Source organism: Toxorhynchites rutilus, chromosome 2 (genome assembly GCF_029784135.1).
Source record: "Toxorhynchites rutilus septentrionalis strain SRP chromosome 2, ASM2978413v1, whole genome shotgun sequence".
Taxonomy (NCBI): Eukaryota; Metazoa; Arthropoda; class Insecta; order Diptera; family Culicidae; genus Toxorhynchites; species Toxorhynchites rutilus.
In genome coordinates, this window is record NC_073745.1 from 95801213 (window position 1) to 95816945 (window position 15733).

At 40.1% G+C, this 15733-nt stretch overlaps 2 protein-coding genes across 6 annotated transcripts; both read right to left on the reverse strand.

The window, feature by feature from the left end:
• Positions 1 to 24: 24 nt before the first annotated feature.
• On the reverse strand, positions 25 to 1624 carry LOC129767759 (uncharacterized). The gene is made up of 5 exons (XM_055768941.1): positions 1482 to 1624; positions 1308 to 1416; positions 1025 to 1238; positions 621 to 964; positions 25 to 562 (listed from the first exon to the last, which is right to left on the reverse strand). Exons 1-5 carry the CDS (start codon positions 1500 to 1502, stop codon positions 57 to 59), a joined length of 1194 nt encoding a protein of 397 aa, XP_055624916.1. The 5' UTR covers positions 1503 to 1624; the 3' UTR covers positions 25 to 56.
• A 6586-nt stretch (positions 1625 to 8210) lies between these two features.
• Positions 8211 to 15520, reverse strand: LOC129771320 (uncharacterized). Of its 5 annotated transcripts, none has more exons than XR_008742343.1 (5): positions 15398 to 15520; positions 15274 to 15336; positions 9928 to 15215; positions 9330 to 9392; positions 8211 to 9272 (listed from the first exon to the last, which is right to left on the reverse strand). XR_008742343.1 is itself a non-coding variant. In XM_055774838.1 (3 exons), exon 3 carries the CDS (start codon positions 12126 to 12128, stop codon positions 10608 to 10610), a length of 1521 nt encoding a protein of 506 aa, XP_055630813.1. In that variant the 5' UTR covers positions 12129 to 15215; positions 15274 to 15336; positions 15398 to 15520; the 3' UTR covers positions 8211 to 10607. The 5 variants fall into 5 exon arrangements, 1 of the variants encoding a protein (XP_055630813.1); XR_008742344.1 differs by having other exon boundaries at positions 8211 to 9054; positions 9109 to 9272; positions 9330 to 15215; XR_008742341.1 differs by having other exon boundaries at positions 9330 to 15215.
• Positions 15521 to 15733: the final 213 nt, after the last annotated feature.

The following is a 15733-nucleotide window of genomic DNA, read 5'->3' on the forward strand; positions in this document are numbered from 1 at the left end:
CGGACGCTAGACGAACATAAAACATAACGAATGAACCATAATATATTCATCCCTTTTTAACCTTTGCACTGATTACACGGTTTCGGCTGCTGATAGCGTTCGGCTTGCGCACTAAAAGGCTGATTGACATTAAGTTGCCCTTCGACGAACGGAATCAATATGGGCACGAAGACGAATTGTGGTGTAGTCTTCTGGCTGCGAAGAAGCTGCACCACTGTCTTGCAACTTCCTTCGTTTGCGCTGCTAAATGCAGCCGGATTATTGACCAATCCAGTGAGCAGCATGTTCAGCGTGATCACCTGCGAGTTCACCGCCTCAATTTGAGCTAATAAATGGGTAATGTTTAGGCTGTACTGTTGTTGTTCAGTGCTGTAATGGGTATTGGTCGCTGCGCCAGACGAAGCAACATTTCCGCTGTGGATATTAAACTGGTCCAAATTTATTTGTGCCGGATTGATGTCAGGTAGTGAACCGGACCAGTTGGTGACAGTCTGCTGGAGCTGCTCATCACCTCGATTGTTGTTGGCTTCGTGATTGTCAATATGCCGTCCGAGATTGAGGTCTACAGTGTTGAAATGCTATAGTTTCGGTTTGCTAGAGGTTTACGGATTATCACTTACGATTGGTCTGGGTTCCGGGATACGTTGTTCCAGTGTATCTACCGCCTGATGGTTGATATTCTATGTGAGATGAACCGGTATGAGTTGTATGATGAACGCGCGATGGATGTGGAGGAATCGTGTACTGAGTAGGCTTCGGCAACTCCGGTTGAGTATAAACTGGTTCTATTCGAGCTGTTGTAGAATGGATCCTTTCGGGAGGGGCCACCGATTGATGTACAGTTGAAGCTGATGTGGACAAAATATCCCCAAGACGGAAGCATGAATCAGGCAGATACAGATCATTCCATGCAACAACCTTCTCATCGTAGTCTTTACCCTTCAGCGATCCATCTAATTTGTTCCTGTACAAACGAAAATTCACATTACCCTATTTACCAATCCAACGTATAATTGTCACTCACAAACTATCAGTGACTCTTTCGGTGAAAATTTTCGTTGGACGGTTGGGGAAAATTATACGGTATCCCATTCGGTCCGCTACATAATACACTAAATGCTTGCGATTTGACGGATCAATATAGCCGTAACAACCGTAGGTTACATCATCTGGTCCTTTCGTTTTGTGCTGGAACTGATTGCTCACCGTATCAACATGATAACCATAGTTGAACTGATCTAGAAATATATGCAGCAATCAGATACTATTATTACGAAGCACCTATTGAGGGATCTCGTTAGCATTACCATTTCGAGCACTTTGTTGGTGATACATCTGGGCGTTGGGTTGTTGAATATGGATGTTCATAGAGTCCCGTTCATTTGCCCTCACCGTCAGTATTAGGGCGAATCCCACCTTAAAAAATAATAGCAGAGACGTTCTAACAAACTTTTCAGGTTCTTAACTATGGTTCGAGTTACCAGTAAATAAAACAGTCCCATCTTATTCGGTGATCCGGTCACGATCCTCTGCCCTCAAATGCAGAACGAAAACTGAGTAGAATTTGCACAGTAGATAGACTGGAAGATTGAGCGAGTATTACATTCACTGATTGATAACGATACGTGTTAATTGTTGGTATATATTGAAATTCCCTGAAAACATAAATCGTTATATTGAACAGAATTCTGAGAATGGACGCGGGAGAGGGGGCATGTGTCCTGATAAGGCATTCGTATGGGTTATTGAAAAGAAGATTCCCCAAAACAAAAGGGAGGTCAACTTGATTACTCAGTAAGTGGAGAATTAATTATTATCAGTATTATTTGATTGCAAGTGCCTGGAAGACGCCCTAATTTGAACCAAGCGACACAAGCGGTAGTTAACGCATAGCAAATTCTTAATGCTCACCAAGAAGTGACGCAGAACCAGACACAAGCCACATTGTCGACGGAATCCTGGCTTAAAGCTGCCCATCTACGGAGCATTGTCCGACATGCAACCTTCGTATCTTTTTTACAGGTGTCCGAAGACTGAAGAGAAGTAACTGAATTTTCATAATCTTTATTTATAAGTGACTTTAAGGAGTTGTTGATGAACATTGATACCCATGCGCTAATGTGTGATGAATTTCGGATGTGTTTGATCAGAAATTTTGTTGTAAAGGATTGTTGCGTAGGCCGTTACTGCTGATTTCCTATTTTCTGCTGGTTTTTTTCTGTTACTTCATGGATACCTTCAGTTCTCGACGAGTTTTCCCGCGGCAATCCTGGCAATATATAAGATAAATACCAGATTGCTTATTGGATGAAAACTGGTCCTTTAGGTAGGCTGACCAAATAGTTCAGGAATGAAAACGGAACACGCAATCAAAAAAAAAATAAACAAAATGCATTTTTCTTGAAGAATTTTATGAATGAGTGACCGGGAATAAAGCAAAATAATAAAACATTCCTAGATTTATCTACTTCGTTCTCTACAATGAATTGTATTTGTTCATAATCAGATGATGGAGAGGCTTTGTGAAGCAGATCAGAATTTTTAGGAATTTTATCATAGTAATTGTCACATTAAATATCAAAGTTTTGTTTCACAATTATATTAGCTATCAGTGATCCAACATCAAGTCGTAATTTTTTCGTCGCCTATGTAATATTCATCGAATTCATTCACTTTGGAAATTTGTTTCCCATTTCTGAAAATATTTGCACCCAATGATTTGCAATTAGCACATATTCTTTGTTCTGGCTTTTTATCTCATTAATTATAATTCCTTTGATCATTGTCCACTAATCATATACTGTAGATTTATCTATTTCAAATTGTGTGTTTCTGTTAATCTCTCCAATCTCTGTTCATTCAAGAATGGGCTTTAATACAACCCATTTATACTGTGATGTTCCTCCTAGGTTAGCCTTCCATTTTTCAATATGGCCCAACACGTAGATATTTAGCCTCCTGTGTTTAGTTTGAATCAACTAGACTCAAGAACACTGATGAAATAGGAATATTCTCACGCCGAAAAAAGGTGACATGTGTATCGATAGAATAAGAATACTCTTATGGCTACTGTGCAATAGATAAATAAAGTGAATAAAAAAAGATAAATAAAATAAATGGCTACTGTGTAATATTAGGCTGTCAAAAAAGTCCTGCGGTATTTTTTTTTAATTTTCATTTGTTCTAAAATTAGTTACAATCATCTGTTTTAAGTCAAATATGCGCCGTATTGTTCGATGACTTGTTCCCAACGAGATGTCAACTTCATAATACCCCTGTTATAGAAGCTCGCTTTCTTATTGGCAAAAAACTCGGATAGCCAATTTTCACAGGCCTCTTTTGTGGCTAACTTCTGACTACCTAGCTCGTTCGCCATGGACAAAAACAGGTGGTAGTCACTTGGTGCAAGGTCCGGACTATACGGCGGATGCAAAAGTTTATCAAAGATGGCCTCTTCTTCATGAGTGCTACCTTCAAGCGGTCCAGTTGTTGGCAGTACAGGTTCGAATTGAGCGTTTGGCAATAGGGAAGCAGCTCATAATAGATTATTCCTTGACAATCCCACCGAACACATAGCAGAACCTTCCTGGCCGTTAATGAGGGCTTGGCCACCGTCTGTTTGCGCTTCACGTTGTCGTAAGTGACCCACTTTTCATCGCCAGTCACCATCCGCTTCAGAAACGGGTCGATTTTGTTGCGATTCAGCAGCGATTCACATGCGTCGATACGGTCAAAGATGTTTTTTTGCGTCAACGTGTGTGGCACCCATACATCGAGCTTCTTTGTGAATCCAAGCTTCTTCAAATGGTTAATAACGGTTTGATGACTTATCCCCAGTTCTTGGCCGATGCTACGGCTGCTACTATGCCGGTCTTTCTCGGCTAATTCAGCGATTTTGTCGCAATTTTCGACGACAGGCCTTCCGGAGCGTGGCGCATCTTCAACGACCTCTACACCAGAACGAAAACGTTGAAACCATCGTTGTGCGGTGGAAATGGAAACTGTATCGGGTCCATAAACTGCACAAATTTTATTGGCAGCTTGAGATGCATTTTTGCCTTTGTCATAGTAGTACTGTAAAATATGTCGGATTTTCTCTTTATTTTGCTCCATATTTGCGACACTATAACTCACGAACGACTTAACCAAACAAAACATTATAGTGCGCAAAAATACCTTTCCAACAAGCTATGACTCGATACAATGAATACAACTAGAACTACGCGCTTACAACGACACCTCGCGGAAATACCGCAGGACTTTTTTTAAAGCCTAATAGATAAACATACGTATCGATAAGATAGGTATACTCTTAAGCCAAAAATTACCACTGTGCAATATGCAACAAAATTATCGATAGAAATGTACACGAATAAATTCGGCTCTGTTACAGCTGAACGGCTAAATGAGCTTAAAAAAATAGATGGGATATAAGAACACTAATGAAATCATCACAAAAAAACAGAAAGTGCAGTGGCAAATGCATCTCCTTTTTCAACAAGGCAATAAATGTTTGAAAGGCCACCAAGTGGTATCTCTGGTAAAATTCAACCATAGTTTCAAGGCATGAGGTTTCAAATTAATCGCGCAGGACATTTCTCCTTTTGAAGAAAATATCCACCAAAAATACTGTTCTCGATAATAGATCCAAGAAAAATGTGTAATCATCTGTTACCATGCTCAAGTAATTTAGCACACTGTTTACTGCTCAACACTTCAATTATTCTACACGAAACATGTAGATATAAAAATGTTTGTAAACTTTCACAACGAAGCTTTCAATATTGATTGCCAAACAATGAATTTTACAAGTGCGATCCGATAAGTACATAGACTCATCGCCCGATGGTGTCAGTATCGCAAGAAAGATTACCCATCGTGTAGTACATTCTCGTAAACGGTTACTGTCAAAATTTCAGCCGAATCGGACTCGTAGTTTTGTTTTGATCGTGTGTGGAAGTGGGCGTGTCCGTGGATTTTAGAAAAATGGAAAAAATGGAAATTCCGCCGTCGTCACGGCCAAATCGGTCGAATTGCACTACGAACTTCTGCCCGCATCCACCGTATTCTCCAGATTTGGCCCCGTGTGACTTTTTTTGTTTCCAAACTTGAAAAAGTCACTCGCCGGGCAGAAATTTGAGTCAAATGAGGAGGTCATCGCCGCCACGGAGGCCTACTTTGCAGACCTTAAGAAAACGTATTTTTCAGATGGATTAAAGAGATTAGAACATTGCTGGGTAAAGTGTATCTAGCTAAAAGGAGACTATGTTGAGAAATAAATCGGCACTTTTCCAAAATTTTAGTTTCTTTTTTTGTAGGCTAAGTACTTATCGGACTGCCCTCGTATGTCATAACAGCTGTTTAAAATTTCGGCGAATACAATGAGTAAAATTTAAATCCAAATTCAAACTCGAAAAAATTGCACGTTGTAACAGATTTTTGTGATTGACTTCTTTTAATGATTTTTTATTTGTGTTTGGCTCAAAACTAAACGTTGCAATGTTTAGTTGTCGTGTCGCAATATCAATTGGTTCTGCTCTTTCTGAAGGCCTTTGAAGGTACGTATCTGGAAAGAATTTGGAAAATCACGCTGTTTAAGGTGGAATTCTTGACCGATTTCGAATCTATTTATAGCAATGCATTGGCAAAACATATGACTGGTACCTTTTAAAGTCTTTTGATATCTTTTTTTTTTTTATTTTAAAATCATTTATTTTCAATTGGCTCAGCAACGTTAAGCATCAATGAGCCGTGTTTGTGAATAGGGAAAAGCCCTTGTGAGTAGAACTATGCAAATGTTCTTTCTCAAAAAGGCATAAAAACCCTATAGTTTTTTCAAGAAATGATACAATATAAATAATTATATAACAATACATAATAAAATAAAATTTGAGGCTTCTTCTTGAGGATTTTTTGATAGAGATAACCAGCTCCTTGAAGATTGCGTGCGAATGCGTGAATCTGAATGTGTTTAAGTTCTGAGAGAAATAGTTGGAGAAAAATGAAAACATTAAAACCATAGATTATTGGTAAATAATAGAATTATTAATAACAAAAAACAAAAAAGTTAGAGATGTAAACGATAATTAAAAATAACAGAAAAAATACACACATACTCATACTTGAAAGTGTATGGACTTGAGGAAATAATATATCAACGAAATAGCATCGAGATTGCGTGTAGCCAGAACGTCGCGGATCGAAACATAGGGTGTCATTCCCTTTTCGCGGAAATTTTCTATTAAAGATAACCTGTTATTTTGAAAATCAGAGCAATACCACACAATGTGATCAATATCGTGATAACCTATACCGCAAACACATAAGTTACTATCACTAATATTAATTCGGAAAAGATGTGCATTCGAGGAATAATGATTAGACATTAGTCTGCACACTACCCGTATGAAATCACGAGAATAATTATATCCTTTGAACCATGATTTGAGGGAAACTTTAGGAATGATAGAATACAGCCACCGACCTTTATCACTTCCATTCCAACTTGTCTGCCAAGATTCAAGTGCACGTTCACGAGGAATATTGAGATATTCATCAAAAGTAATGGGCCTATGAAATAAGACTCCTTCCATTGCGCCCTTTTTAGCTAGAAAATCTGCTTTTTCATTTCCTGGTATCGAACAATGAGAGGGAATCCATACAAAAGTGATATTAAATGATCTACTCATCAAAACACTTAAAAGCTGTTGGATTCCAGACAAGAAATACGAAGAATATCTAGACCTTACCGAACGAAGTGCCTCTAAAGAGCTGAGACTATCAGAAAAGATGTAAAAATGTTCGGGTGACAAGGACTGAATATGTTGTAAAGCAGTGTATATCGCAGCCAATTCCGCAACAAACACCGAACAAGGTAAACTAAGCTTACGGAATGTGGAGAAGTCAATATTAAATACCCCAAAGCCTGTGGAACCATTAAGACTGGATCCATCAGTAAAAAAAGTTTTGGTTGAGTCAATATGTTTATATCTTGACAAGAATATTGCAGGCATAACTATTTGGCGGAGATCACCTGAAATACCACTAACATAAACTTTCATTGTCAAGTCAAAATTAATAGAAGGATTGAACAAAATTGAAGGAATGGATTGGAAACCAAATGAAGCCGATGGGCTTTCCAGGGCCAGAAATTCATGATATAGTAACATTCGCTTAGATTGAGTACCTAAGGTTAGCATTTTTTCAAAGTTTGCTATCACTATCGGATTGAGTGTTTCACAACGTATCAAAAAACGGAATGATAACTCGAAAAAGCGCACAGAAAGAGGAAGAATGAGGAATTTGCCCATAAAATATCAAAGATAGAACTCATGGCAGAAGAAAAGTAAATTTTTGAATCACTGTGTTATTACAAATAATGTCAAAGAAATAATTATTTTTGCTTTATACTCAAAATACGGCTCAAGTTGATAAAAAGACGGGACAATCAAAAAGGGTCGAAAAAACGGTACAGTCCCGTTAAAACGGTACGTTTGGTAAGCCTACATTTAGGTTACACAATACGTTACCAATTCGATGAAGGAATTGCTCTACTACTTACCGAAGATCCTTAACACATTCATTTTGATCTCAAATTTGGAACACTGCTATATCTCAACAGTCATTATAAAACTGCGTATTTCATGATCTTGAAAATCCAAAATGACGGCCGCTATAAAATGGCGCATTTCTTATTTTCTCTAAACCCCATCAATATGGGTATCAAACGAAAGGGCTTGACTAGAAGAACACAGTTATCGATGAAAAACGGAAATCCAAAATGGCGGCTGCAACAGAATGCCGGATTACATATTTTCTCAAAATCTCATCAATATGGGTATCAAATGAAAGGGATTAACTTGTAAAACACAGTTATTTATAAAAATGCTAATCCAAAATGGGCCACGTCAGATTTCCATTATATACAGTTAGTTGTTCATTATATGCCCCACGATTTTATTTTGGTCTCATCAATGATGATTAATAAAGGAAGGGTGTGATAACTACTAACTGCTACTTGCCTCATTATTTTGTAGATTTTAGTACATTTTCTGTATCATTATTATATTTCTCTACAATAATACGTATCATTATTATATTTCTCTACAATAATACCATTCAGCAATTTCTTTACAATTTTGGATTTGCATTCTTCATAAATAACCGTGTTCTTCTAGTCCATCTCTTTCATTTGATACCCATATAGATGGGGTTTTGAAAAAAATATGATGCCATCTTGTAGTGACGGCCATTTCGGATTTCCATTTTTCATGAAGAACTGTCTACTAATCAAGCCCTTTCGTTTGATACCCATATTGATGAGATTTTGAGAAAATATGTAATCCGCCATTTTGTAGCAGCCGCTACAAAATTTCCCCTTTATTTATTTATTTATTTATTTATTTGGATTCCCTTTTTATTTATTTTTTTATTTATCTTCGAAATAAAAATCGTACAGACATTTTCCTCTATTAAGTCTAAGTCTAAACACGTTTTTGGATACACCAAAGTCAAACACATGAGCCACTTCGTTGAACTTGTTGCAACAGACGTCCATTGTTCATTCCATAGGTGGTGCGGTGGTTCGATCGGCGGAAAAAATCTGATTGTCTCGTCACTCGAGGAGGTGTTTTGAAGCGAAGTTTTGCCAATAAATTAGCACAGTCAATGTAATTAGTCAGGACATGAAAGACGAGTAATCGCTGAAGAAGTGCTCGTCTGATTTCTAATGTTGGCAGGTCAATCAGCATACAACGATTTTCGTACCCTGGTAGATTCGTTCTATCTCTCCAGTTAAGATTCCTAAGAGCATAACGGATAAAATGAGCAAAGAGCAACGGCCCCAAAATACTGCCCTGAGGTACTCCGGAATGTATCTGAAACGGAACGGAATGTATCTGAAAACGGAAAGAACTTATCTTTACTAGTCAGATAACCAAACACATCGGTTATCCGTAAGCCTAATTGCCGCATGGGAATTTTCTCCATCTGTTTGCGGCCCTGTTCTTGTTTAGCCCTCCGCGTTGAGTACACTCGCGATGTAAGAGAGAAGACCTGAACAAATAAATACACTCCATGCATATGTTCCTTATCACCTTCTTCACTGACCTATATTGGGCGCTGTCGCCTAGGGTCTTATCTGAATTTGCTCAATTGCCAAAGTGACTTCATCATCTATGTTTTCTTCTATTCTTTCGCAACCAGCCTGTCGCCGGAGGTCAGGAAGAAAAGTCAGCCACTGCGTTTTGATAGCTGTTTATTTGCTATTAAAGCTGGAACAAAGTATTTCTATATTTATGTCATACAGTTAGTTTTTAAATCTGTCTTACAAAGCAGTGGGCCTTATCCGATTTACGGGCCTCCAGAGATTGAGGTTATGTAGTACAATTTTTCTGTTGAAGTAATGCAAATTGTTATCGTTATTTTTTATGAACAAATAGTCTTCCTACATACGTTCTGGGTTAACAATGCTGAACATCTAATAAAGTGATTTTCAATAATTATAATGATGTTTTAATCTTTAGCGAAAAGGAAAAATATTAAATGTTGAAATGAATTTCAACGGGAAGTTTCCGAATTTATAATTCTCGAATTCTTGGAAGTGAATGAAAGTCGTGTGATCCAATTTTGCGAGAATATAATTTCCTGTTACAATTTTAATTATTAACTATTTTGTTCATCAGGTAGGTACAAAAGGATAGATTTAGACATACGTTTAGTTTTCCCTTTTCCCAATTTAATGAGTTCCCGAGCGTTAACTCTTCAGTAGGTTTAGTCGTATGCCCTAGTCGTAGTCTCTAATCGTAGTTTCTAGTCGTAGTCCGTAGTCGTAGCCGTAGTCGTAGTTTGTAATTATGTAATAAGTCCTAGTCCTAGTTAGTTTAAGTTTAGGTTTAGATACCTTTTAGTACAAATCTCATCTCTTACCTATTGGACGCTTTAGATAGTTAAATTTAAGATTTAGTTTTAAGATTAATAGAATATAAGCACTTTACAATTCATAAGATTTCCATAAGCAATGCATAAGCGATGAATTCAATTGTTGATCTGTGTTATTGTTTTTTTTTTACGTTTCCTTCTACTCACCCAGTGACGTATTGGTCTACCCGTCACTGAAGGTACGTGTTGGCCAAAGTCTGATCTAATTGGAAGGTGCATTCAGGCAAGTGTTGCCAACATTAAATGAACCACGCGTACTCATTTCTACACTCTGACAGCTTTTCTACTTGTCAACTGTTCTTTTCCTGTGGGGCTTTCAAACTCGGCAGGGTTGCCGACTCAGCTGCTGCGGTGACATCCTCCCCCGGGTGCATCTTGGTATCTCCCAAGACTGTACTAGAATCCTTGCCACAGTCCAAAACGGCGAGCTTGGACACAGGGCGCCGCAGCATACCGCTAGACGTTTTAACAAAGGCTTGTCGGACTCTTCCTTCCTTGTCCTGAAAAACTCGATCTACGCGTCCTCTTATCCATCCGTTACGAACGCCATCTTCAGCTATCATCACCAAGTCGGCTTCACGCAAAGCACGAACTTCACTGAACCACTTGGCTTGCCGGCGAATCACTGGCAAGTATTCTTTAAGCCATCGTTGCCAAAAAATATTTAGCTAGCGTTGAATTTTCCGCCACGTTTCCCGTTGAAATCCGACCTGATCCTTGATGGCAACTGCAAGCTGCTTAACTCCAGTTGAGCTTCCCAGCAGAAAGTGGTTTGGGGTTAGTGCTTCTGAGTCCTCGGAATCGAGAGGCAAGTATGTTAATGGTCTTGAATTGACTATACCTTCCGCTTCAACAACTAGAGTTTGGAATCCTTCCTCATCCAATTTTCCATCTGAATAAGCCTCACCCATTGCTACTTTTACCGACTGAACAAGGCGCTCCCATGCGCCGCCCATATGCGGAGCCGCAGGTGGAATAAATGTCCATCTCGTAGAGACGCTGGTAAATGTTGCACACAGTCCCTCACTTATCTGTTCTCGAAGGATTCTCTCCGCGCCATGGAAATTTGTTCCGTTGTCTGAGAAGAATTCTACTGGAGCTCCTGGACGACTGACAAATCTGCGTACGCACGAGATGAATGATAGAGTCGACAAATTGTGCACTATTTCTAAATGCACCGCGCGCACCGTCAAGCAGGTGAATAAGGCGACCCATCTCTTGCAGTTCGATCTCCCAATCTTCACAAGCAGCGGACCGAAATAGTCCACTCCAACATAGGTGAAGGGACGAACATGGTCAATGAGTCTTACTGCTGGTATAGGGGCCATTGGTGGGACTTGTGGTATTATCTTGCGGACTTTAAAATACTGACAGCTGCGTGAAACCTTCTTCACCATAGTGCGAAGTTTCGGAATAATATACGACTGACGAATTTCATTAACAACAGTCTCTGTATTGCAATGCCGATATAGCCGGTGGTACCAATCAATGAGTAGTGAAGTGACTAGGTGATCCTTAGGGAGTATGACCGGATATCGTATGTCGTACCGAAGATGGTCTGCTGTTCTAATTCGGCTATTTTGACGAATCACGCCTTGATCGTCAATTACGGAACAATACTGGTATAGTACACTAGTTCTCTCTATCATCGTTCGTTCCTCTATCGGCGAAGATGTATTATTCGTCAGAGTGAGCTGCTCGTCCGGGTACGCCTCATGTTGTACCATTTTCAGAATTCTTGTTGTTGCTGCTTGTAGTTCTTCCTGTTGAGGATTCCCGAAATATTTCGTCTGCTTTGATCTTGTACTGTTTATAAAACGCTTCACATAAACCATCATATGGATAAGCCTTTCCCAGCGAGAAAATCTTTCGTAGTCGATTAGAGGCTTCGCTTCTTTGTGGTGCAGCATTGACGGTCTTATCTCTTCTGTAGTCGACACTGTTTGTCTAACAAAACGTGGCCACTCGTCTTCTGTTAGCCGCAAAAAGTTCGGTCCATGAAACCACTTAGTATCAGCGCTAAAATATGGCCCGCTTCCCCACTTGGTAGCTTCATCCGCCGGATTCATTTTTGTTGGGACCCATCTCCACTCGTCGACGTAGGTTTCTGGCTGGTCAGCAGGATTTAGACGAAAGAGGAAGCATTGGGAGTACTTGTCATCAACGCGCATCAATAGCTGATGGAACATTTCTTGTATGTCCGCCGTAACTGCTACCTGATACAATCGAAATCCAAACAGAACTGCAATAAGTGACGTCAGTAGATCCGGTCCTTTCAGAAGAAACGAATTCAATGATACGCCTAGCACCTTAGCACGAGCATCGCGAATAATCCGCACTTTCCCTGGTTTTTTAGGGTTTAGGACTGCTCCTAAGGGGACGTACCAAATTTTTCACGGATTTGCATTTAAAAGTCCTTCAGCAGACACTTTGTGTGCATATCTTTTATCCAGGTATTCGTTTATCTGACGATGTATACTTTCTTTAAGTACTGAGTTACGTTCCATACGCTTTTCCAGACATTCCAATCTACGCAATGCCAGAGGATAGCTATCGGGAAATTCGACGTCATCCTGCGTCCATAATAATCCAACCTCGAATCGATGTCCAACGCGCTTAGTTGTACTCTCTAACAAATTCCACGCTCGCTGCTCTTCTTTCGAAAGGGCTACCTTTGACTGTGTCACACTTGCTTCTTCCACCGAGAAATACTGTTTCAATGTTTCGTGTATATCATAACTGGGCGTGCACTCGTACGTGTGAAAGCTATAAACATCGTTGGAAGAGGTTTGTTGTTGTCCGTAAACGCACCAACCCAGTCTTGTCTTCACAGCTACCGGACCAGATCCATTCACCTCTCTCACTTTCAACGGTAGAGTGAGCCGCAGATTGTCAATCCCAATCAGTATCTTGGGACTAACATTGTGATATCCTCGTACCGGAACTTGTTTTAAATATTCATATCGTTTTACCGCTTCTTCGTAGTTGAAGTTTTGCGAAGGCAGGTTCAGCTGACTTACGGTTCGAGCTTCCGAAATCGTGTAATGTTTAGTTTTACCCACACCGGAAATCTCCAGGGAAACTTTCTGTCTTTCTTTTCGTTCCGCGACGTATTTCCTGTCCAGTGGAGACATAGGGGTTGTGGATTGCCATTAACTCCCAATTGTGAGATCAGCTCACTTTCCATTAAGGTTATCGAGGATCCTTCGTCAATAAAGGCAAACACATCAACATTGCCCAACTATCCGTAGAGTGACTGGAATCACCCGAAAGAGGAGGCTCGAATCGAGAAAACGATGAGCGTGATATCGGAGTTTCAGCGTTAATCTGCTTAGCACAATGAAGTATAGTCGATATTGCATCGACTGCTGCTACGACACGTACGTCTTCCGTGTCCAAAAAGACAATTCTGACAAAGCCTCAGTTCACGGATTTTCCGCCAGCGCTCAATCACGTTGAAGTTTTTAAACATCTCACAGTCCGGCAAATAGTGGTTCACCTCACTGCAGGAAAGACACTTGATTTGCTTGGGTTCAGACGTTTCCATTGACGTTTCCGGAGTATGGGAGTTTATAAATCCTTTCAGTTTCACTTTATCTTTGCTCGAAGCTTTCACGCTATCTAAATCGAACAGCACCTCACTGGATGCGTCTTGGACAACTCCCGTCATATAATTCCCAAACGTCTTTAGATTGACAGACGCAGCTGGTAGGTTTCGCTTATACGCAGCCCACGTCATCTTTTGCTCGGTCGGCAACTTATTAACTAGTTCCTGAAGCAGTGTGGGATTAGAGAGATGGGCGTGCTCATTTGCAGCTTCAATATGCTCACATAAGGCTTGCACTGCCATACCGTACTCAATGAATCCCTCAAGCTTATCTGATTTTGGAATTGGAATCGACCGAACCTTCTGAAGGAGTGTGTTAATCAGCACCTCTGGTTTACCATATCGCATACGGAGTGTCTCTATGACGTTCGGGACCGCTTCAGGCAATACCAATCTATTTCGGACCATTTCAAGTGCATGTCCTTTCAAACATCTTTGAAGTCTGATCATGTTTTCTCCGTATGTATAACCACATGCCGCAGTGGTGTAGTTGTACTTGGAAATAAACATAGGCCATTCCGATGGATCTCGCATGTCAGACTAAACAAAGTGACCTTGAGGATTTAACTTTTCATGACATACGTATGGCCCATTTGCGCCAGGACCAATTTGAGTTCGCACGTTGCTAAACTGCTCTGCATTGAATCCGGAGTATGGGTGGCTATCACATCGTTGCTTGTCGTCGATAACATCGAATCGTTTGTCGCGCCGCTGCACGTTGGTATCGAAAGAAACTTCGGACTTCAGGTGGAATTCATCTCGCTGTCTACCTCCACTTACACCGAAAAACGCGCGTCTATCCCGCTGTTGCTCGTTATCTGTCGAAAACATTTCTGGATTTGAATCAATACGCAATTCTTTATACATTGGGTGGGTTTTCAAAATCCTTCCTGGCAATCTCAACTGCACACTGTTGTCGGAGACATTACGTCGAGTTCGAGCCGGTAATTCAAATCCTGCTAATTGTTTCTCACACTCGTCCAGTTGACACTGCAATTCCTGAAGCAGCTTCTCGGCTTATTTCTGTTTGTGTTGATACTGTTCTCGCAGTTCCTGCTTCCGTTGATATTTGGAAGGGTTGTTGTCGTTACGATGAGGTTTCGATATTGGTTGTAGCTGCTGGAACTGAGAGGCTGCTGGTGGTTTCGTTCCGCCGACCGCGCCTTCTTCCTGTTCCTCGTTACACCGTATCCATTCGTCTACTATTTGGAAGCTTTCGTTACTCTTGTAATTATTCGCGTGTGCTTCCACCATGTCATCTAACAACTTTTGCTGTTTATTCAGAAATTTTTTCTGTAGGTCTAACTCTAGTTGTCTTCTCTCCAGTTCTTGTTTTTCCTTCAACCGAGCGATACATTCCGCTAGATGATAGCCGCTTAGCCCGGATATTCCGCTTTTAAAGAACATACTGTCTTCACTTGCACAATTGAAGCAGGTCCACGACCGATCGCTTATGGAATCCGTGACCCTGGCACAAGAGAAGTGCCACCAGGAATCACAAACGTCGCACTGGACAAGATTGTCCACATCATCTGGTCACAGTTGCTTATACTGGACGTAACAGTCGTTCGAATCTGTTTCGGCATGTTGCTTTCTTTGAAGAATGTCGCCGGAGGCCAGGAAAAAAAGTCATCCACTGCGTTTTGATAGCTGTATATTTGCTTCAAAGCTGGAACAAAGTATTTTTTATATTTGTGTCATACAATTAGTTTTTAAATCTGTCTTACAAAGCAGTAGGCCTTATCCGATTTACGGGCCTCCAGAGATTGAGGTTATGTAGTACAATTTTCCTGTTGAAGTAATGCAAATTGTTATCGTTATTTTTTATGAACAAATAGTTTTCCTACATACGTTCTGTCCTATAAAAGGGTTAACAATGCTGAACATCTAATAAAGTGATTTTCAATAATTATAATGATGTTTTAATCTTTAGCGGAAAGGAAAAATATTAAATGAACCACGCGTACTGATTTCTTCTCTCTGACAGCTTTTCTACTTGTCAACTGTTATTTCTTTTCCTGTGGGACTTTCAAACTCGGCAGGGTTGCCTAATCATAGCGCCGAACACTATGCGCGTGCTTATCTCTTGCATTGATTTGTTGACATTTTAATTCTGCGCTTTAAATTTTATCACTGGCCCTACTTGTGTACACAGACTCTAAGCTGAGTCTGTAACACAAGCCCTTT

Coding starts and splice junctions, on each gene's coding strand:
- LOC129767759 (XM_055768941.1), bottom strand. CDS start 1,502: ATGGGACTGTTTTATTTACTG. Junction 1,239..1,307: donor CCAACAAAGTGCTCGAAATG/GTAATGCTAACG, acceptor ATATATTTCTAG/ATCAGTTCAACTATGGTTAT. Junction 965..1,024: donor GAAAGAGTCACTGATAGTTT/GTGAGTGACAAT, acceptor TCGTTTGTACAG/GAACAAATTAGATGGATCGC.
- LOC129771320 (XM_055774838.1), bottom strand. CDS start 12,128: ATGTTCCATCAGCTATTGATGCGCGTTGATGACAAGTACTCCCAATGC.